General features: G+C 39.9%; 1 protein-coding gene across 1 annotated transcript in view; it reads right to left on the bottom strand.

The window, feature by feature from the left end:
- LOC123586608 (peptidyl-prolyl cis-trans isomerase A-like) overlaps window positions 1-22,168 on the bottom strand; it is a 34,198-nt gene extending 12,030 nt beyond the window's left edge. Inside the window, 2 exon segments of the mRNA XM_045455829.1 lie at window positions 20,299-20,363; window positions 22,087-22,168. Coding sequence (XP_045311785.1) covers window positions 20,299-20,363; window positions 22,087-22,168 — 147 coding nt within the window.
- Between the last annotated feature and the right edge of the window lie 1,124 nt (window positions 22,169-23,292).

Raw genomic sequence — 23,292 nt, 5'->3', positions numbered from 1 at the left:
CATGACTGCAAGCTCTCTTTCTATTTTTAATTTATTTTTCATTTTAAAAAATGTTTTATTTATTTTTGAGAGAGGAAGAGAGAGAGCGAGTGGGGGAGGGGCAGAGAGAGAGGGAGACACAGAATCTGAAGCAGGCTCTGAGCTGTCAGCACAGAGCCTGACATAGGGCTCGAACTCACAGACCACGAGATCATGACCTGAGTCAAAGATGGACGCTTAACCAACTGAGACAACCAGGTGCCCCTAAGATCTCTTCTTAAAGATTCAAAGTCCTCTTGACTCTTGAAAAAATTAATTTAAGCATGTGAAAGGTTCCTCCTTTTTCTCCTAGTTATCCATTTTCAGAATCTTTTGGACTGTGGTATTTTTCCTCAAGTCCCTGATTTTTCTTCATCTCCCACTCTACCACTTGGGGCTGTCATATTTTCCATGAAGGGAATGATACAGAGCTTCTCTCAGGATTGTGTGGGTCCCTGTTCATAATTCCTAAGCATCTTGTTCTTTGAGATGTGGCAAATTATTGGCCATGTTGACACTGTCTTTAATCCAATCTAGTTTTTTCTTTATCTTGCAGCAAGTGCTCAATATTTTTGGCATGTGGATGTTACTATTTGTGAAATTCTACTGAAAATAAAGTTTTTTTTTTTTACTTTAAGTTTTACTGGTCATTGTACCATAATTCTGGAAGTCTCCTGTATCCTGTTTACATAGAAGAATTTCGTGTTAATGTTAAAAGTGAATTTAAAAATGCCAGCCAACTTATTTATACTTTTCTTTATTCTTACAATTTCATAAAGCACGTATGTCATTCATATAATCAGGAAAAATTTAATTTAAAAGTTACAGTATTCATTTACACTATTGATAAGGTCTCTGTTTTCATGTAATCACCTGAGACGTGTAAAGAGATGATCAATACACAGGTAACACTGCGTGAGTCTAAGATGTATAATATATCATTTTGATACATTTATGTGCTGCAAAATGATCACCACAATTATATCTCGGTAAAGCCGAAAGACTAGTAGAAATCACATACTTGCATTACCAGGGACATGGCCAGGAGTACAGAGAAAACCCACTTCTGCTGAACGCACCCTTTCTCTAGAAACTGGTGACTGTGCCCCTGTTATTTGTTCTTCCAGCGGTCCATGTTGGTTGCTTTATTTAATCGCAATTCTTTTTTTTATTCTTTTTTTTATAAAACCAGGAGTCCGTTCATGACAGCAAGGATGTGAGACATTTAAAAATATTTCCTGAGCTGGCTTCAGAGTCACCACGATCCCTTGTCCCTGTCCTGTTGCCTTGGAGCAGACGCACGTGTTCCGTCTCTCTTTTCTCTCCAGACAGATTATATTCCATGATGCCTCTTGGTCCTTCGGCAAATAGCTCCCTCCCAGGGCTCCGTTAGTCCTCGAGCTGTCTTCGAGCATGTCTGAATATGCAAGTCTTTAGAGGAGGCTGCCATTTTCCATGTATGCCCTTCATCCACTAAATTCATTGAGACTCAAATAAGCTCAGTGTTGAGGCAGTCTTAGATATATGAGCCTTTTATAAAAAGGAAAAATCAACACTGAAAGCTTTGGGATTATATACAGCTTTGATTTATCTGCAAAAGGTTAATCTCTATACTATCATTATTAGCAATAATTCTAATGCTGATCCCAACATCAGTTTTCAGATATTGAATATCTATTGCTTTTTGTTAGATTTACCTATAGTATCACACTTAATATTTACTGCATTTTCATGAATTAGTACTAATGACCCTTACTTAACAAAAGAGGGATCTGAATAATTGGAGAAGCCAAGTGGCTTGCCATAGGTAACATAAAAACGAATGAATGGGGAAATTAATTCAGAGGATGAGAAATTCTCCATTCCAGATACCAGAATGAGGAGATGTCCAGAACTCAACTCAGAGAACAGGAACACTGGAGAGATTGGTCGATAAGGCCAAGTCTACAAAGGTGCTGCCTTGGTTAACATAGCTTAGGAAATGGTCACCAGATGGGCCAGCAGAAGTTCCTACCCTTGGATGCATCTCCTCTCTCCTTGGCCCATAAAACAGCCCAATGAAGACCTTAGCAGTCTAGATGGCCTGCTCACCTCTCAAAGGTCCATAGAGTCAGTTTATACTCACTAATTGTCTTTACTGGCTCTTCATTTCTGATCCAGAGGAAGCTGCCTCCCTTCATTTCACCAGGACAGATTTAGTTCTGAAGATTCTCACATCTCTTGGCTTCAATAGTGAAGGAAACACTTTCTGGAATGTTTTAATTTTCCTTTCACGGCGGAAACCAGACCAAGCGGAATAAAGTGAAAACAGGCCCAGCAAAGCAAACTTTTCTCATCCTCTCGGGAGACGGGGCTGACTCAAAACATTTCTAGTTGTAATCTGAATTGAGAATTCTTTCAGTTAGGTGAAATGGAGATGAACGAGTCCACCTCTCTGGGGCAAGCGTAAGGGGAAGACTAAATCCAGGGATAGAAATCTAATGGTACCAACCTTGTTCAACATAAAGGAAAGCCTTGCAGCAGTCAGAACTGCCCAGAGACAGAATGATCTATGGCAGGAGAGGGTCCATACATCAAAAAAGACAGGTTTCTAGTCACGATCTAACAAAGTCCAGGTAAGCATTTGGCAGGTATGTTGGAGACAGGGTTCCAACATCATGTGGGAGATTGGATTACAGTTTCTAAGTTCCTGTATCAGTTAGTAGTTGCTATGTAACAAACCATCTCAAAACTCAATGGCTTAAAACAGTAAGTCTGTATTATTTTTCACATTGTCTAGAGGGCAGCCGAATCGTTCCTTCAGTCTTGGTTGGGCTCCCTCATGTGTCTGCAGTCAGCTGATCTGGGTGCAAGTGGCTTTGCTAACCTGGGCTGAAAACTATCATATGTTTGGGAGTGATTGGCTGTAGTCTGGTTGATGATGGTCCTGGCTAAGACAAACGTGTGCCTTCCATGAGGTCTTTAATACTCTAGCAGGCTAGCTAGGATTTGTTTATATAACAGTAGGAGGGATCCAGTAGACCAAGAAACTCATGGCCTCTTGGGCCCTATTCTTAAAATTGGAGTCTTCACTGCATCTCATCGAACAAAATAAGACACAAAGCCAGTCAAGAGTGAAGGGGTAGGGAAATGACTCTGCATCTTCAATAGGAGGAATTGCAAACTCTTACTGCAAGGGATGTGGATAACTGAAGAGTGAAAAATGCTGAAAAATTACATTGTTTGTAATCAACCACACTCCTCCTTCCATCCCACAGAGCCTGTGATTCCAGTAGGCTTGCAGGCCTACCTTATTCACTTACGAACACATGTTGCGACTTTCATTTATCTTTTCTTCTATTAATATATACATAATCTGTTTTGTATCGAAAGGACTTATGGCTCCTAATTGTGATAGCCCATAGAGATCAGCTGTGGCTTCCTTTTTTTTTTTTTTTTTAAATTTTTTTTTCAACGTTTATTTATTTTTGGGACAGAGAGAGACAGAGCATGAACGGGGGAGGGGCAGAGAGAGAGGGAGACACAGAATCGGAAACAGGCTCCAGGCTCTGAGCCATCAGCCCAGAGCCCGACGCGGGGCTCGAACTCACGGACCGCGAGATCGTGACCTGGCTGAAGTCGGACGCTTAACCGACTGCGCCACCCAGGCGCCCCCAGCTGTGGCTTCTTGAATAATTTATAAACAGTGCTAGAATGTTGTCTGTCTTATGTTTCTAGAATTCTTAATGCAATGGCCAAAATAACAGTATCCACCACCACGGCCATCATCACCATAACAACAACAACCCAATAACATCAGGATTTTCGACAGTATCCTGAGAGCTTATAAACACATGATTATATTGGGGTGCCCGGGTGGTTCAGTCAGTTGAATGTCTGACTCTCGATTTTGGTTCAGGTCATGATCTCACCGTTCATTGGATTGAGCCCCGCATTGGGCTCTGTGCTGACAGTGAAGAGCTTGCCTGGGATTCTCTGTCACTCTCTCTCTGTCCCTCCCCTGCTCCCTCTCTCTCTCTCTCAAAATGAATAAATAAACCTAAAAAAAATAAACGCGTTATTATATGTGACCTGCGCAACTGACTTTGGAGGCAGGCAGGGCATCTATTTAACAGGAAGGAAAGTGGGCTTCAAAAGCTTAAAGAACTGGCCCAGAGTCACCTGTTCATTGTTCCCCAAGATTGATGTCTTGGACTTTTTCACATTTCTTAGTCTTTTTTTTTTCTGGGAAGATGTTACTGTTAAGCAGGGACACTTCCTGCCTCACAGGAAGTGAGGACATTTTTAAGTATTAAGAAATCAAGTCTTTCTTTACATTCTCAAGTTCATGTCCGTGTCCATGATAAGTAATCTACTCCTGAGGGTAGGAGACTGAGGTTGTTACAAATGGGACCATAGTATTAGTTTTCTGTTCTGCCTTCCTTGCCTTAAGTATTCTATTTAATGCATTTCAATAATACCTAATCTTCAGTGAGTATCCACTCTGAGCCTCACACAATTAACTCTAGGCCATCTAAGTAACATCAAACATTGTAACAGCTCCGTGAAATGGGTGTTGGAATATTGTGAAAAATAAGGCTGAGAGACATCGAAGAACTTACAAGCTAACATAGTTTCTTAGGGATGAACCCAGAATTTGGGCCTAAGTTTGACTCCAAATCTACGGCATACAAACCTTTCTTATTGTCTAAATTCCTGAAATAGCTAATAAAATCGTGCCTCCTGATGGTATTTTGATATCCTGCTATATTTATAACTTCATTAGTTCCTTAAAACTTTGACAATAGCTAATAGCCAGTGTAAGAATCCCTCTTCCTCTAGTTAGCGATCCTGGAGAGCAGAATGGACAATTGACTTGCTCAAAGTGACAAAGATTTTGGTGCTGGAGATGGGACTGAAAATCAGGTCTGTCTTGAATTTTGAGATGGTTTTTCCTTCGGATATCTTTCAAGGTTGTCTGATAGTAAGACTTCTGCCTTCTTTCTATCTGTTCATTTAAAGTTTTTAGACCCAATTGATTTTTAAAAAAAATTTTTAACATTTATTCATCATTGAAAGATAGAGAGAGACAGAGCATGAGCAGAGTGGTGGGGGGGGGGGCGATGCAGAGAAAGAGGGAGACACAGAATCCAAAGCAGACTCCAGGCTCCAAGCTGTTAGCACAGAGCCCGACGCAGGGCTCGAACTCACAAACCGTGAGATCATAACCTGAGCCGAAGTCAGACACCCAACCAACTGAGCCACCCAGGCGCCCCTACTCCCAACCCACTTTTAAATCAATTTTTTAATTAAAAAAATTGGGGGGGGGCAAAAAACCTCCACCATTGTGTTGTACTTTCTAGTTTGATGATATACATCTCTTCTTTATACTTGACTGCAGGTGAGATCTTTCTTATAGGTCCAGAGGGCATTTTCAGTGGAATAATATGTGTGTTTCTCCATCCTCCTGGAAGACCAGAAAGAGTATTTAAAGCCTGTGCCTTTGGGAAACATTGTCAGGAGGAATGGAAGAATGGGAAATATTAATTAATGAATTTGTGTTATATATTCTCTCTTCTCCTCAGTCTTATTGATTGATGTAACATAAAGCCCAATACGGTAGGTAAATAGAAGCAAAGTATCAATTGTCATGAATCTGGGCAAGTATATGATAACTATGACATTATATCAGAGAATTTCTCCAACTATAAATCAAGATCTTGTACACATTGGCATGTCTGGAGAGGGGTGCGGACACAGGACCTACAGAAGCTTCTCAATCCATATGTTAAAGTAGGTACATGGATGAGGGCTCTACAGCCACTGCCTCATCCCATTCACAGGTAGAAAAATGAAGGTATCTAGGAAGATGCTCAAAATTCCCTTTATCAAAATGATCCTCAAACTTTAGCACCTGTAGGGTTCTTGGTACTCAGATTGCTGGTCCTACCCCAGAATGTCTCATTCGAGAGAACCAGTATGGGGCTAAAAATTTGCCTTATTTGTTATTTTTTATTTTTTTAAACTTTCTAACCAGCGCCCAGGTGATGTTGGTGCTGCTGATGCAGATAACTGCACGCTGGGAACTGCTGCTCTAGAAGGAAGGACAGCCATGGCACTGGGAATAAGATAACAATGACAATGGCTGATATTTATGAAGTCCTTGCCACGTGCCCAGTGCTGTTCTACAGCTTTATATGAAATACTTCATTTTAACTTCCCAGCAGTCCAGGAATAGAGAGCCTAGCTTTATCTCCAGTTTGCAGATGAATTTAAATTTATGTGCCCAAGGTCATACACTGGTAGTTGTAGGAGCTGAGAGTTGAACCCAAGGACAGTGACTCACACACCAGAGGCTGAGACACAGTGCCTATCCTCTTTGAGCTTCAAATGCCCCTATCCGTAAAATGAAGCTCCAAATTCTTAGGTGAGCTCACAGGAATTGCTAATGCATTGACTCAAATGTTTAATATCACTGATTTTCACACACGTTCCGAAAGGTACCTGAGGACCCACTGTTATTTATAAAGTTGTAGGACTCAATGGTTATAACAACCATTGTGGCTTTTTTGGAATCTTGATCCAGAATGTGAACCAGAGTTTGATGCAGAAATAGAAGAACCTTGCTATTTGATGGGTGGTTGAATGATTATTTCTATTTATTGGCTCTCTACTAAGAGCATGCGATCTAATATAAACTTCCCCACAGCTCTGTGAGATTGGATGTTCCTTTTGCCCTCACTTTTCAAATGAGTAAATTGAGGTTTTGAGAAGCTTAATAACTAGTCAAGATCAGTTAATCTGTGGTCGAGTCAGAAATGCACCAGGCTGGACCCCAAGCTTGATTTTGTAAGCAACACTCTCTGAGTTAGTTTCTCTCAACTGGCATACGTCAAAGTCAAATAAAATGTCTCCTTTTCCATTTCTTCCCCCCACTGAAAATGTTCTTATATTTTTGTACTTTCTACCCTTTGTGCTACTGGGGCTGTGTGTGGCAAATCCAGGGAGGAATTGTTTTATTCTTTAATAATCAGGGAACTTCTTAACTGATTTGTCATTCTGAACACTGTAATCAAGTCTGCAATAAGGTCACATTTTATCCAGTTTATATATCTACCTACAAGGTCTCAAGGGTTTCTCCAACCTCAGGTTTTATTAAGAGTGACTAAGACTTTGCCATCCACGTCCTGGGATGAAGGCTTAATATATCTTCCTATTTGGTTCATATCGGCAACTATATATGCCCCCTGTGCTAAGGTTTCATTGGATGATGTGATGTAAATATAAGAGTTACTTGTCCTTAAGGAATTAGCAGAGGATTGATCTCTCAAGATAGTCACTTTGACATCTTCCAGGCACACGGTGTCAGTTCTTTGTGTTTCAATATCACTCTGCCCTTGCTGGTCTATTCTGGAAAATCATTTCTTCAGGAGATGCACAGCCTTGTCTCCACTTGCCCTCTTAGACGATGCTCAGCTTTAATTGGCTCTGTGACTGGAGTGTCACTTCTTCCAATAACTCAAGGGAATGCCTGACTCTGGCTTGCGCTTTGATGCAGACTGGCTGGGTTTGAGGACTCAGAGGGGCAGGACCAGCCAAGAGGGTCTGTCGGGCTTTTGGGGGGTTCCCACTCCTTGAGCTGTGTCCCTGATGCTGTTCCTAGGCAGCGAGCCAGAATAACCACAGGACTTAACTTGTTTGTTTCTTTCTTTCTCCAAGAGTTTACTATCCTGAGCTGCTATTGTCCAGTATATAGCTATTAGTGCTTCAGATAGTTTGCTCAGTTTTTCTGCCATTGGAGGTGATGAGTCCATCTGATGCCTGTTATTCCATTATAGCTGTAAGCAGAAGTTTACCCCAAATCAAGGATGTTGTAATTTTTTAAAAAAAATCAAACTGCTAGTTAGGGCTAAAGCGTTCACCAATCTTAAAGAAAGCAGGGGACTGATTACTATTTAACTTAACTGAAGGGAATTTGATTCCTTTGATGATTCAGAAAACGCTGCAGTATTTTTCCTCAATGTTGCTTGATGAACGTTAATTATCATTGTTTTGTAGCTATGAGGAAAACTGGCTAGGAATATTGGGTTTATGATAGTGTTGGGTAAGAAATGGAACTTCATATAGTCTAGCTGGTGCCCATCATTGATAAGAAATTAGTGCATTTGTGTTCTTATTATTATACCCTTAATCCAATTATACACTTGGCGCTCAAAAGAATAAAACCACAGGGACGTTAAATAGAGAGGCAATCTTAGGATCTGCTGGCTCAATTTCTACAGGAATATCATCTATAGAAAAAGAGAAAATCCAGGAGGAAATGAATTTTTGTTAAGTACCAGCTCCACACTACACATCCTTCTATGTATTATTTCTTTGCGGTAGACTAGGACCAGCTCGAAATACAGAAACGTGCTCAGGCAGAACTACGTAGTAATAGGTGAAAGGTATACATTTTAATCTATAACAATTATGTAGATCTTGGCAACATATGGAAATAGAATGAAATAATGAATTATTATTTGGTTATCATAACAAACACAAAAGGTATCAATTATTATTTACATTGGTAACACTCATTCTTAATTACATTTCAATGGGAAGAAAATTCCATGATTGTCACACTCAACAAACTTTTTTTTTTTTAATTGACAATCTGATTCTAAAATCCACATGGAAATGCAAAGGACTTAGGGAAGCCAAAATATCTCTGAAAAGAAAAACCAAGTTGGAGGACACACTCTACCTGGTTTCAGGAGGAACTACAATCATCAAGAGAATGTGGTTCTAACATCAAGACAGATGAATACATCCATAGAAGGAAGTAGAATGTCTAGAAAGAAACCCACACACACTAGCAACTGATTTTCAACAAAGATGCAAACACAATTCAATGGAGAAAGGATAGTCTTCTTCATGAATGGTACTCAAACAAGTAGATATCCATATGCAAGAATATGAACTTTGACCTATATTTTGTACCATTTATGAAAGATAACTCAGTATACATCACAGACCCCAATGTGAAACCGAACACTATGAACTTGCTAGAGGAAAACACAAGAGAAAATCTGTTATTTTGGAAAACTGTGGCAGATAAGTTTTTAAAATTGGTCTTTATAAAATTAAAAACTTCTATTTTTACCATTCATTAGCCAGAACTCAGTCACATGGCTACACAAAGTTGCAGGAGATGTTAGGAAATAGAGTTTCAATTCTGGGATGTAATGTGCCAGATAAAAATGCTATCACAATCTAAGAAGAAATGAATGGATAGAGGCAAAACTGTCAGACTTGGTCAGAAATACTAAATAAGAATCAAGAGTAAGGAAGATAAAGATATGACGTTTTTTCTGTTTGAATTCTCAAAAGCTCTGGTTGAAATATTAACACATTCTTTTTGATATTTAAAAATTCATTGTATATCTAGCTTAAAATTTAAAACACAAAAAAACCCTTACGTTAATAACCATCACAACAGCATTTGCTTCTTTCGTTATATAACTTGGGTACTGATCATCTTTACTTTTGAACTTTGAGTGCCATTCCTGCCTAAATAGCTTTGCACAGAACCTGGCACAGAGTTTTTGCTCAATAGATTTTTTTTTTTTCTAATAAAAGCGTGAGCAAATCTGACTGCTAAGAGTAAAGCATTGGTTCAAAAAGAATTTTTTAGGCATCTAGTCCGTGGCAGGCATTGCCTGATACATATTACCTACGGAAGCTCTTTTAACCACACACAGCAACTCTTTAAGGTAGGTGCTATTGTCCCATTTTATAGATGAGAAAAGTGAGTTTGAGAGGGCTTTGCTTACTTCAAGTTTCCCATGCTAATAAAAAGTGGTGGCCAGATATTACTGAAAGAACATTGACCCTGAAGAACCTAAGTACTAAGTAGGTGAACTTGGACAAGTCCTTTTTTTTTAATCTCAACTTTATTTTCCTTGTCTGTAACATGAAAGGTAAGGATGTGCCGTGTATTAACTCTATCACTATGTGCCGGTCAAAAAAGTCTGAGGCTTTCAGCTTTTTCCGGTCCATGTGACTTAGCCTAGAGCTGTCATGACAGTTCTACATAAGGATCCTGATTTTATCCATCTGAGAAACCCCAATCCTCTGGTCTCCATCACCCACGGGCTTTACTGCATCATGTTTCTATGGCTACGTATTGCTTACCTTCTCTTTTGCAAAATTTGGGACCTTGTGCAAACAGTGCCCCTACCATCTGAGAAACCAAAGCCTTGAACAGAGACATGTTTCAAACATATACAGAGTAAAAATAAATTTCCCCATTTTAAGAACTGACTGCAAGAGACACCTTGGAAACAATGTAATGGCAACAACCGGTCTGCTTATATGTAAAGAAACACATACGCAGGCTCTTACCCTGTTGTTGGATGTGCCAACAGGACCCTCTACCTCACGCCAGAAAAAAGGAAACAATAAATAAGGCAATGTATTGTGAAGCTGATGGCCTTGATAAAAAGCAGCATTGTGACAGTTATAAAAGCTTCTTTTATTTTTTTATTACCTTGGAAGGAGAGGAGGAAATATCCCTGGTTCCTCTTCTTTTTTGAAAGGCATTTGTACAATGCACTTGTGAGGTGTGGAGAACAGGGTTGGAGCAAGCCAGGACTCTACCTTTGACTCGGCCTGTTGTGGTTCTTGGAACTGTTACAATCAGATCTTTTTTTAAAGAGCCTCTGTGTTGGAGCATACATATAATGTCTTTCAGTTGGATAGGAATCAGAGTATTAGAAGAATAAGCACAAGACGTTTGGGAAGGCCAAGTGAGCTAGGATTTTCCTGTGAGAATATAGGAGGGAAGAAACCTGAAATGAAAGGAGAGAATTGCACAGAGAGAGGCTCTGGAGGTCTCAAAGGATCCTCCTGACTTTAGCAGAGAACCAGTAAGTTCATCCTTGCAAAAACAAAAACCACAGAACAAAACAAAAGAAAACAAAACAAAACACAAAACAAAACAAAACAAAACAAAACACCACGAGGCCTGAGAATCACTGGAAAAGAACAAGCTGAAAGCTCAAACCCAAAACTCACACAGAAATAATAGCTTATGTCCCTATCAGCCAGACTAAAAAAACATAACATATGGGATATCAGTGGACTGCTCAGAAGGATATAGATTCAGTGAGCCCTCAGAAGTCAAACAAAATTACCCAGAGATTAAAGGATTAATGCAACTGACAACCTTACATCAAGATTGAAAGAGTCAAATTGTTTCTAAGGCGTTTAATAAAGCACAAAGAAAATACCCCATCCCAGTCAAGGTAAAATTAATGATGTCTGTCATCCGGTCAAATATTTCCAGGCATGTAAAGCAGGAAACATAACCTATAATGAGAGTTATAAAGTCCAGCAGTGGAAACAAGCACAGAGGTAACACAGATGATATAACTCACTGACAAGGACATTGAGACATTTTCATAAAAATCTGACATGTTTAAAAACAATAGAGGAAAGCCTGAGGCAAGAGAAGTAATAGCAAAAATAAATTACTGGAACTACATCAGGGTAAAATGTTTCTATACGATGAAGGAAATAATCAACAAGACAACCTACTGAATGGGAGAAGATATTTGGAAATTACATATCCAATGAAGCATTAGTATCCAAAATACATAAAGAAACGATACAACTCAACACCCACAAGACAAATAACCTAACTAAAAAATGCACAGAAGTCACGAACAGACATTTCTCCAAAGAAGACATCCAGATGGCCAACAGACACATAAAACGATGCTGAACACCCCTCATCGTCAGGGAAACGGACTCAAAACTACAGTGAGATATCACCTCACACCTGTCGGAATGGCTAAAATGGAAAACGTAAGAAACAACGAGTGTTGGCGAAGATGTGTAGAAAAAGAAACCCTTTTGCACTATTGATGGGAATGCGAACTGCTGGAGTTATTGTGGAAAACAGTCTGGAAGTTCCTCAAAAAGTTAAAAATAGACCTACCCTACAATCCAGGAATTGTCCTACTAAATTATTCAGCCATAAAAAAACCAATGCTATCTTGCCATTTACAACAACATGGGTGGAGCTGGAGAGTGTTCCGCTAAGTGAAATAAGTCAGAGAAAGAGAAATAACATATGACCTCACTCATACGTGATAGTTAAGAAACAGAGGAGCAAAGGGAAAAAAAAGATAAGGAGAGAGACAAACCAAGAAAGAGACTCTTAACTCTAGAGGACAACTGATGGTTACCAGAGAAGAGGTGGGTGGAGGGTGGGGGAAATAGGGGATGGGGATTAAAGAGTAAAAAAAAAAAAAAAAAAAAAGAGGTTATAGAGGGAGGGAGCCAAAACATAAGAGACTCTTAAAAACCTAGGGGGCGCCTGGGTGGCGCAGTCGGTTAAGCGTCCGACTTCAGGTCAGGTCACGATCTCGCGGTCCGTGAGTTCGAGCCCTGCGTCGGGCTCTGGGCTGATGGTTCAGAGCCTGGAGCCTGTTTCCGATTCTGTGTCTCCCTCTCTCTCTGCCCCTCCCCCGTTCATGCTCTGTCTCTCTCTGTCCCAAAAATAAATAAACGTTGAAAAAAAAAATTAAAAAAAAAACAAACCTAGAACAAACTGAGGGTTGATGGGGAGGGGGGGTGATGGGTATTGAGGAGGGCACCAGTTGGGATGAGCACTGGGTGTTGTATGGAAACCAATTTGACAATAAATCTCATATTAAAAAAAAATAATAACAAAAAAAATAAAAAAAAATATGTACATACCTCTACTCTGAAACATGGCTCACTTAACCGCACTGGCAATTTTATTATGTACAGTTAAGCAGTGAGTGTATTTTTTTGTGCGTTGAGGTGGAAATCCCCTTGGAAATTCTGCAGACTGGATTTGAGTTTGGAAAGGATAGATGAAGATTAGAAGTTTCTGTGTGTAAATAAATGTATGTGTGTGTATAAAAATGAGACATACATACACATATATAAACACATATGCATATGTATGTGTATATAAATAAATAAAATTGGATTGAGTCATAAAAGTATAAATATGTCAAACATAAAATGTATTAGAGAAGGAGTTTGTTTTTATGACTCAGAGGGGAGGTGTAATACAGAGGTATTTTTAAGACCAAAAAAAAAAAAAAGAATACAAAGATATAAAACACATGTAAATCAGACATCTAGGCATGAAAAATACACTGGATGGGATGAACAACATATGTGACATTGAGAAATAAAAGACTTCTGAACTTCAATACATAGCAATAAAAACTAAAGTGAAAAACACAGGGAAAAAGGGCCTAACAATATTAAAGGTGCAAAAGTAAACCATGGGATAAATTCAGGCAGTCTATGCACATGCAATTGACGTACAGAAGAAAAGAGAGGTGGGGGCAGAAAAAAGTATTTATACTAAAATTGAAAAGATACATTTCAACAAAAAATTACAGATTGATATCCCTTATGAACATAAATGTACATACTTTTAGCAATTTTTTTTTTTAGCAAATCCAATTTAAGAATATTTGAAATGGGTAATGTACCATGGCTGAGTAGGAGTTGGTCTTAGCAATGCAAGGCTGGTTTAACATTTGCAAATCTATGTAATTCACCATACTAAGAGACAAAAAAAAAAAAACAAAAAAAAAAAAGATCATAGGTCATCTCAACAGATGCATAAAAGCCTTTAACAAAATGAATAGCATATGTGAAAACAAATGATCGAATCTTACTTCTCCCCATACACAAAAGCATAACCCCACATAGGTCATATACCTCAATGAAAGGGCTAAGATTATAAAAAATCTGGAAGACAATAGGGTAATATCTTAGTAACTTGAGAGTAGGAAAACTACCTTATAAAGGACACAAAATAATGAGCTAATAACCATCTGTACATTGAACATCTCATCAAAATTAAAAATCATTCTTTAAAGGCACTGCTAGGACAGCCAGAATGTACTGGATTTGGAAGAAAGGATGGGTTACAAAGGGGAAGGGGGGAGCTTTGAGTGTGGTGAATATAATCATTTCTTTAACTATGGTCTTCTGGGTGTATAGATGTGACCAAACTCATTCAATTACGCATTCAAAAATACATTCACTTTAGAGTACATCAGGTATGATCCAATCAAGTGCCAGTGAAATGGAAGAAAAATCAGTAGAACTTGCTCAATCTCAAAAGAAAGGGAAAAATTATTGAGGTGGGGGGGGGGGAATGAATGAATCAGCAAGGAACTGAGGGGAATACCAAATCGTTTGCCCTACAAAAAAGAGGAGTTGCAGAAGAAGAGAGTAGAACTGTATGAAGGCATTATGATGGACAATTTTCCATACCTGGAGAAAAATGTTCGCTTAGAAATGCAAAAGCTCTGTGAACCCCAGGCAGCAAACATTACAAAGATAACTATATCTACATACTTCACAGTCAAACTGCTGAACCACCAAGGTCAAGAACAGTAGTATAAAGCAATCAGGAAACAATGAAATGAGCACACTACATACGGGAATAGTCACAGGATAATCCCCTCCAGGGGGAAAAAAAATTGAAGCCTGTAGAAGATGAGCCCCCATCTTTAAAATGATGGAAAAAAAGAGTTAGAAACCCAGAATTCTATATCCAGTAAAAATATCTTTCGAAAAAACTGAAAGTGAAATAAATGCATTCTTGTAAAATTAAAGTTGAAAGAATCCATTGGCATTTGACCTGCCCTATAAGTGATAGGAAAGTGTTGTTCACACAGAGGTCAATTGATGCTGGGTGCAGAGTCAGATCACGGGAAAGAACGTTACGGTCACCAGAAATAACACACGACTGGGGAAATACAAAGCACTATTTTTCACTCTTCTGTTTTCCCTGAGGGATAGTTGAAAGCAAAAATAGTTGAAAGCAAAAATAGTTGCCTTGCCAGGTGAGGTTTATAACATATATAAAAGATAGAACAACAACAACACAACGGTGGGAGAAGCAGGAAAAATAATTAGAGTGTTTTAGGTTATTGCATTTATAGAACAAGAACCGTGGATGGCATGTGTGAAGTAGGATTTGTGAAGGGTCTGCTATGTCGTATGTGGTGGTACAATATCGACTCAATAGATTTTTTGAGATATAATTGACATATTACATCAGTTTCCGGTGTGCAACATGAGTCAATATCTGTGTATATTGCAAAATGATCCCCACAATGTTTCCTTAACATCCATCACCACATTTCTCAAGGGTTGTTTAGAAAAATAAGAATATGTTACAGAGACCATATATGTCTCTCAAAACCTGAAAGGTTTACTAACTGAGCTTTGCAGAAAAGCTTGCCAGCCCTTGATCTAGCCGTGTCAACTCTAGAAATGTGTTCCGCTAGAAATGTGTTTCTAGCCGTGTTCCACTCTAGAAATGTGACTTGCTATAGCCCATCCCGCCACTAGTGAAAAATAAAAATGCTGGACAAAGTTCAAGAGTGGTTACTTTATGATTCTTAAAAGAAAACAGAAGTGGGCCAATTATGGTAGAAAGTCAAAACGTACAGAAGTGACCCACTTTGGGAAACGCTTTCCAGTGTATTTTGTTTATGTCTGGTTTTGCCTCAAGAGGAACGGCCTCTTGTGAGATTTATGGAAGTGGCAGGTAAGCCTTAGGGAAGACTTATCTGATGGTGTCCAGAGTTTCTCTCTGCCTGGGGGAGCCAGGGAAAGGAGAGGTGAGGTGGGTTACAAGAAGAAAACAAGAAAGGTAAGTCACTATTTTTATCTAGGGTGAGTGGCTTTTTTTTTTTTTATAGAGTTTTTTCTTGCATAAATACTTCTCAATTTGACGGATGCCTTTGATCAATTTCCAGAGCCCTGATATAGTTGTTTTGGTCAGTGTGATCTGGTTTTAATGTTGATTTTTGCAGATAGGATTTGCTAAGCACTCTACTCAGTGATTCCAGAAGTAATATCAACATTTAACAGTAAAAACAAAACAAAACAAAACGAAATGACTTTGGGGGAGGAATTAAAATAAAGATATCCTGACTTGCCACCAAAAAAAGAAGAGAAGGGACTAAAGATAGCATTAGCATGGAACTGTGATGAATTGTTCTGGAAAGAGAAACAGCGTGAGATCATTTTTAAACAGGAACATAGGGAAAATGAGCACCTGAGAAAAATGTCATTACCCAACCTGAAGAAAGGAAAAGGCCCAGCAAACCAAACACTTAATGACTGATTTTCGGGTCTGAGAAATGAAAGCAATTAACATACAGGAAACGCATCGTTGGATGCCGGCACATTGATTTTTGTGATCCCCCTGAGTTCTCTCAGATCTGTTGATTGCTTTTGTGCATCACCAATTCCTGATTAAAAAGGGACCCATGGTTCAAGAGAAAATTGCCCAGCTAAAAAGTATGCATATTACTTTTGTCCGTTTTTCTCATGCTCGTTCCTCTTTAGCAATTTGGTCACAAATGGTGGAAATGTAACGACGGAAGCTGGGGATACAGCAGAAGAAAGCAGGGCAGAACTCCCTGCCTTTCCGGATTTGGGATCCTAGTGCGGTGAGGTGGAACATAACTGTGATCAGTAGGTAAATGGCAAAATGTGAGAGGGTATCAGCTCTATGGCCACACATTAAACAGGATATGGAAGAGGGACAATGGAGAAGAATGTTACAAATTTAAATGGGGTGACTATGGCAGTCCCCACCGAGGGATGATGTCTGAGCGAAGGCTTGAAGAAGCGTGCCCGGGAAGGAAAGATCTGCACGCAAAAGGAAAGATCGGTGCACAGGAGGAAGATTCTTTGCCATGTTCAGCACTGGTGCAGTGAGCGAGGCGGGGGTAGAGTGAGAAAGGGGAAGAGGAGGGAATGACAGAAGGGCTAGATCACATGGGGCTTTGCACGCCGCTGCAAGGCCTTTGGTTTTTGCAAGGTGTGCGATGGGGGGCCCCTGGGCAGAGAAGTCACCAGGTCTGTTGTGATTCAGAACGCAGAGGAAGACCGCTGTGTGCTGCTAGGAGAAAATCGAGGACTTTGAGCAAACTGAGCAGTGAGTTAATATCCCCTGTGTGCAATTCTGTTGGCCTTTTGTTCACTCAGATTTAATGCTGATGTTAAACCCACAGGGTCAAACCCCAGCTTGTTAGCATGACTCAAGGCCCATCTCCACCTGGCCACCACTGCCACTTTCTAGCTCGTTCACCCTCTATCATCTGCCACTGCTCTCTCTTTTCCATCTCAGCTCCCTCTATTCCAGACTAAGGCGCTAGACAGGGAAATAGTGCATTTGGGGTATGCTGTTCTGCGTACCTACAGGGCCCTCATGTGTCTCTGGCATTCCTATTTTCTTCTGGTTAGCACAACACATGACATTTTGGCACAAGTATTTATATTCTCCTATCTCTCCCCACTAGCGCCAACGGTCAGTCCACAGGAGGCACTCTTGAATGAGTCCATTCTATTGGATACGACAGGCGCAGTCTAACCAGCTGATTTGCGTTAAGGAGATATTTACATTTATGCTAGGACTAATTTCAGAAACATACGGTAGTTCACAACCAAAAATCTGTGTTTCAAAGGATTCAGAGTCATGATAAACTTCGAGAAACTTTATTGAGAGGCCAGGGAGGTACTAGGGGAGAAATGGATACTGCAAAATCCCAGGCTAAGCAGTTCTTTTCTTCTCTAAGCTTGTTATTACTTGATAGTATATATGCATTTGCTTGTCATTTTTTATCCCCCATCAGGATGAACTCGGCACGAAAGCAGAGACTTTAGTCTTTGACATTGCCATGTTCACATTTCCTAAACTCATATTTAGATGTTTGATAAATATTTGTTCAATGAGTGAATGGCCACTTTAAGTGAACGCTAAGCTCGACTATGAACATCATTTTCAGGATGCAGATTTTTTTTCTTTCTGATAAAAGGAACTCTAATGAACTTTTCAAAAAAAAAAAAAAAAAGAAAGAAAGAAAAGACTTCTTCCACTTGTCATTAATCCAGTCGAGAAATTTACCCCACTTAATCTCAACAAAGTCAGACCTTGGGACCATTGGTGAAATTAACAGCCACTGTCTTCAGGAACTGATGCTCAAAATTTCAAACGTGGCCTTTAGGCAATTATTACTTACATTGATTCAACATTAAAAGCCAGTAGAATGGCCATTATTAGTATAAATTGTATTAATTTTTAATTCTATAGAATATTAACTTTTAATACATATTAACTTTTAATTCTACAGAAAAAAATAAGGAAACAAATTGAATCCAGAGCTATGTAATAATGGGCAAGACCTTAAACCTTTAGCTTTCATTATCTGGAAGGATAAATATTGACCTAATAGTCACTGGTGTCCTTTCCTCATTTGACAGTCTTCGATGATCATTTTTAGATTACATATTTTTAAACGATAGGCAATGGATGATTATTTTCTGGTGGACAGTTAGTCTTCTGGCCCCATATACCCAGTTTATTTGCACTTTTGCTACTGATCTTTGAGGTTTTAATCCAAAGGAATTGGTGATATAAGAATTCTGGGCAATGTTGCAGCCCAGTGGAAGTCCTGTGGGAGCCACCTTATCATGCTTTATATACGTGTATACATATGTCCTGATAAACATGCATAAATGTGTGTATATGTATATACAATCCATTCTGTTGGCCGGGATATATATCTCCATTCATGATAACGGAGTTCTCTCAATTCGACCACTGGAGTAGAATTTTATTATTTTTTCCCATCAGAGTATTGTTATTTTGAGAACAGTATTCTAACTTTACTATGAGAGAACAACCACTCCTTTTTTCAGTCCACATGTGTAAGGTAAACAAAGCTGACTCTTCCTCTCCCCCTCCCCCCGGGTCCTCACGCCCACATTCCAAGTGTGTGGCCTTGACTGGGCTATGCTGTAAATACATTCAACTCCTCCAACCACAGACTTAGTTTCCAGGCGTAGAGAAATGATCTAGGTTAGACCGTTCACTGTCATCGGGACCCGGTTCTCTGCCTTTTGTGGGCGTGCTCAGGGAAGTGGATGGTTGCTTGTGCTGGACGAACGCCACAATGATGATAAACCTCAACTCACCGGAGTCACCAGGTGGGACCCAGGAATGAGTTCCCCCTGGAGGACCCAGAGCAAAGAAGCGGAGCCTCTTGATATCATCCTGATCCAGGATCCCGACTCAGCTGAAGCTACATCTATTCCTAGACATCTTAGCTTACATAAGCATCTACTCCCCTTCTTACTTCTCACGGTCCGTGAGTTCGAGCCCCGCGTCGGGCTCTGTGCTGACGGCTCAGATTCTGTGTCTCCCTCTCTCTCTGACCCTCCCCTGTTCATGCTCTGTCTCTCTCTGTCTCAAAAATAAATAAACGTTAAAAAAATTAAAAAAAAAATAAAGGTGATGTCTATCATTTCTGGCCAACAGGCATTCTTTTGAATATGTAATTTTGCTGATGGTTTGTTTGGTGTTCTTGTATGTCTGCAATATACATCTTAAAAACCTATCATGTGTTTGCCTTCGTTATATGTCATCAACTTCCAGGGCTAGGAATGTGTAAATATGAGACATGGTCACCTTCAACAGCCTCCTCCCTCCTGTGGACAATATGAGGAGAAGGAGAAGAAATTACTATTACATCAGGTAGACAGTGTTGAGTATCCCATGATACATGCAGATAACTTTTGGAGAAATAAATAGGAAGAAGCAATTGTTTCTGGCTTAGTCAGGGGATGGCTTTAAAAGTAAAAAAAAAAATCATTAGGGGAGAACACTTACCTTCTTGGGAAAAGGTTTGTATGTCATGTACTCATAATTTCTTGTCTCAGTTGGAATGCCTGGGTGGCTCCGTTGGTTAAGCAACTGACTCTTGATTTTGGCTCTGTTTCTGATCTCACAATTTGTGAGTTCAAGCCCTGTTTGGGCTTGACAACATGGGCTGTCTGTTGACAGCATGGAGCCTGCTTGGGATTCTCTCTCTCCTTCTCTCCCTCTCTCCCTCTCCCCCTCTCTCCTTCCCTTCCCCTCCTCTGCTTGCTCACTCTCTCCTTCTCGCTCTCAAAATAAATGAACGCTAAAAATTAAAAAAAATTTCTTGTCTCAGTTATTTACAATCTCATTTAATTATAAAGAGGGTCTGAGATCCCCATTTTATAGATGAAGAAACAGAAGCCATGAGTGTTTGAATGATATTACATGGGTAATTCATGTCGGAATCAGGATTCAAACCCACGTCTAAGCCGAGAAGAGATGCTCTTTATGATTTTTTCTTGAACGTTAAGGAGGAGGTGGGAATTCAGAGGGGAAAAGGCAGTCTAGAGAAAATGACCTTGAAGTTTCCTTACACTCGAGGGGTCCTTAATCAGCACCCGTGCAATCTGGGCAGCCTCTGCACCACCAATACCCAGCTCTGGGGTTAAGGTAGGTGAATTACAGGAGGTGACAGTGGGCTCTGAATGACTGTCTTACTCACTGAAGTCCTGAGAGTCTTCACAGTATAAGCACGTTGGTAATTTGCAGAGTACTTCCAGCCCCAGCAAAGAGTGCGAGTAATGCAGATGCTTTCTTGAGTGGAAAGATGCACAGCCCTTCCATTTTATCTTGAGATTACCTTCTGGATTGCCATTTCAACTCATGCATGACCTAAAATACAGGCAGTTTATACCTGAAGACCTCTGATCTGATTTTGATATCTGAAGCTTACTTTTCCCATTGCAAATGTACAAAAAAGAATCATACGGGTTCTAGAAAGGCAATGGTCATATAAAAGCCAACTTTAGAGTTGCATCTCCCTCGGTTGTCATCTATTTCCTCGATACGATCAATGTATAAAGGGCCCTCTATGTCCTTTACACCTTACTGAGGGCTATGGTTTTAGGAACAAGAATCATAAGACTGTACAGTTAGGGTTAACACACATGAAGAAAAGTGAGCTAGCATTAAAATCCATCATCTGTCAAGCACTGAGCTGAGTTTGCAAACATTCCATCGGTAGACTCTCTGAACAATCCTCTGAGATAATGCTTTTAGCCCATCTTACGGGCAAGACTCAGAGGGATAAGCAATCCATGTAAAATTACAATTTATAAAGAAAGGCTAGCATAGTTTGAGGGCTTAACATGTGCCAGGTGCTCTGCTAAGCACTTCTAGGGTTTGACATAACCCTCGTTACGCTCACAGAATCCCCTCCTTGCAGATGGGAAGGTAGGCTCTGAAGTTAAGGGCTGCCCCGACCACACAGGGAAAAAAGTGGTTTATCCCCAAGTTTCCACTTTCTATTAAATATTTTGCAAGTCCCCCTTGCACAATCATGAGATGAATAGAACATGGATAATCATGAATTCATAGATAATGTAATCTAGCTACTCAAATGATTTTAAGAAAAGCCAATAGAGGTGCACCTGGGTGGCTTAGTCGATTAAGCATCTGACGTTAGCTGAAGTCATGATCTCCCAGTTTGTGAGTTCGAACCTCTCTGCTGTCAGCATGGAACCCCCTTTGGATCCTTGGATCCCCCTCTGTCTCTGCCCCTCCCCTGCTTGCTCTCTCTCTCTCAAAAATAAAAATTTAAAAAAAAAGTCAACAGAAACATCTGAATGTAATATATAAAAGAAATAAAATTAATTTAAGATAAAATGAAATCTATAATTCAATAAATAATATCGTATGATTTCACTAATATGTGGAATTTGAGAAACTCACCAGATGAACATTGGGAAAGGGAAGGAAAATTAAGATAAAAAGAGAGAGGGAGGCAAACCATAAGAGACTCTTAAATACAGAGAACAAACTGAGGGTTGCTGGAGGGGGTGGTGGGTGATGGGGTGGGTTGAATAGGTGACGGGCATTAGGGAGGGTGCTTGTTGGGATGAGCACTGGGTTTCCTATGTAGGAGATGAATCACTGGGTTCTACTCCTGAAGCCAAGACTACATTGTCTGTTACGTAACTTGAACTAAAAACAAACAAACAAACAAACAAACAAATAAACAAACCTATTACTGCATTATAAATGTTTTATTATGTACATAACGATTCATTATTTATTATATATATTTTATTACATACACTTACTGACACATGAATGCTTTGGAAGACAGCACTTGTCAAATGTTGCAAGTATTATAGACTCACCAAGAATGTGACATCGGCAACTATCGGCAATCTCAGCGTGTGCTATCGGCAACTCAAACATCACAAAGTTATTCTTGGCCATTTTCTTAAAGGGCAGCAACCCTTGGTAACAAGAGCTTAAAAATAACAAATTATGATCTTTTCTCACTCTACATGGTAGTTGCATTCTCGGGCAATTATCTTATTTGAAAACCATGAAAAGCACATTCTGACTGTGTGTAATCATTGTAAGCAATTTCTTCATGCCTGCACAGCAGTAATTACATACATACATTTATCCCATAAATCATACGGGATATAAAACACTAAAACCGTTCTTTGAGTCAGGGACCGTCCCCGATGACACAGAACATCTAGCATCCTCAGCTCCCAGGACTGATCACCATGCCCAATTCCTGGGACAAACGAAAATGCGTCCTATACATTTTCAGGATGCACTTTGAGGAGTTGTATTGATGCCCTTGAGAACCACGGCCATCCAGTTGTCAAGCATGGCATAGGACTGCCCTATGAACGCAGACCCATAGCAGCTGAGAGCTAGAAGAACAGGCAGAATGCTTCTCAATCGAGCCCGTATTTCCCAAGCATCCGGCATCCCTGGGTCACCTTCGGGGTGTTGGCTATATACACGTAATACTATTATTCAGTGTTTTTATTTTTACTAGACTCCCTTTTTTTTTTTTTTCAACGTTTATTTATTTTTGGGACAGAGAGACACAGAGCATGAACAGGGGAGGGGCAGAGAGAGAGGGAGACACAGAATCGGAAACAGGCTCCAGGCTCTGAGCCATCAGCCCAGAGCCTGACGCGGGGCTCGAACTCACGGACCGCAAGATCGTGACCTGGCTGAAGTCGGACGCTTAACCGACTGCGCCACCCAGGCGCCCCTAGACTCCCTTTTTACTATAAACACCGATTGCCGTCTTAAATGGAAAATAAGAATCGCTTGCCATACATAAAATGGCAACTTAAAAATAACGTGATGAATGAAAAAAACACGAAATGACAAATGGGAGACAATGTTAGGAAATTCCAGCTAGATTCTGTTTCCGGCCAAAGAGTCTCAGCTGGACAGTCTTCTCTCTTGGCTAACTACCACAGTCAGCCTTTTAAATCTGTCTCCTCACAATTTCTGCACTCCTGTCCTCGATCTGATTTCCAGAAGAACAGAGGAAGAAATCTATTCCCTCTACTTTACGGTGACTC

This window comes from Leopardus geoffroyi, chromosome C3 (genome assembly GCF_018350155.1).
Source record: "Leopardus geoffroyi isolate Oge1 chromosome C3, O.geoffroyi_Oge1_pat1.0, whole genome shotgun sequence".
Lineage (NCBI taxonomy): Eukaryota > Metazoa > Chordata > Mammalia > Carnivora > Felidae > Leopardus > Leopardus geoffroyi.
This window is presented reverse-complemented; position numbering and strand designations above follow the sequence as displayed.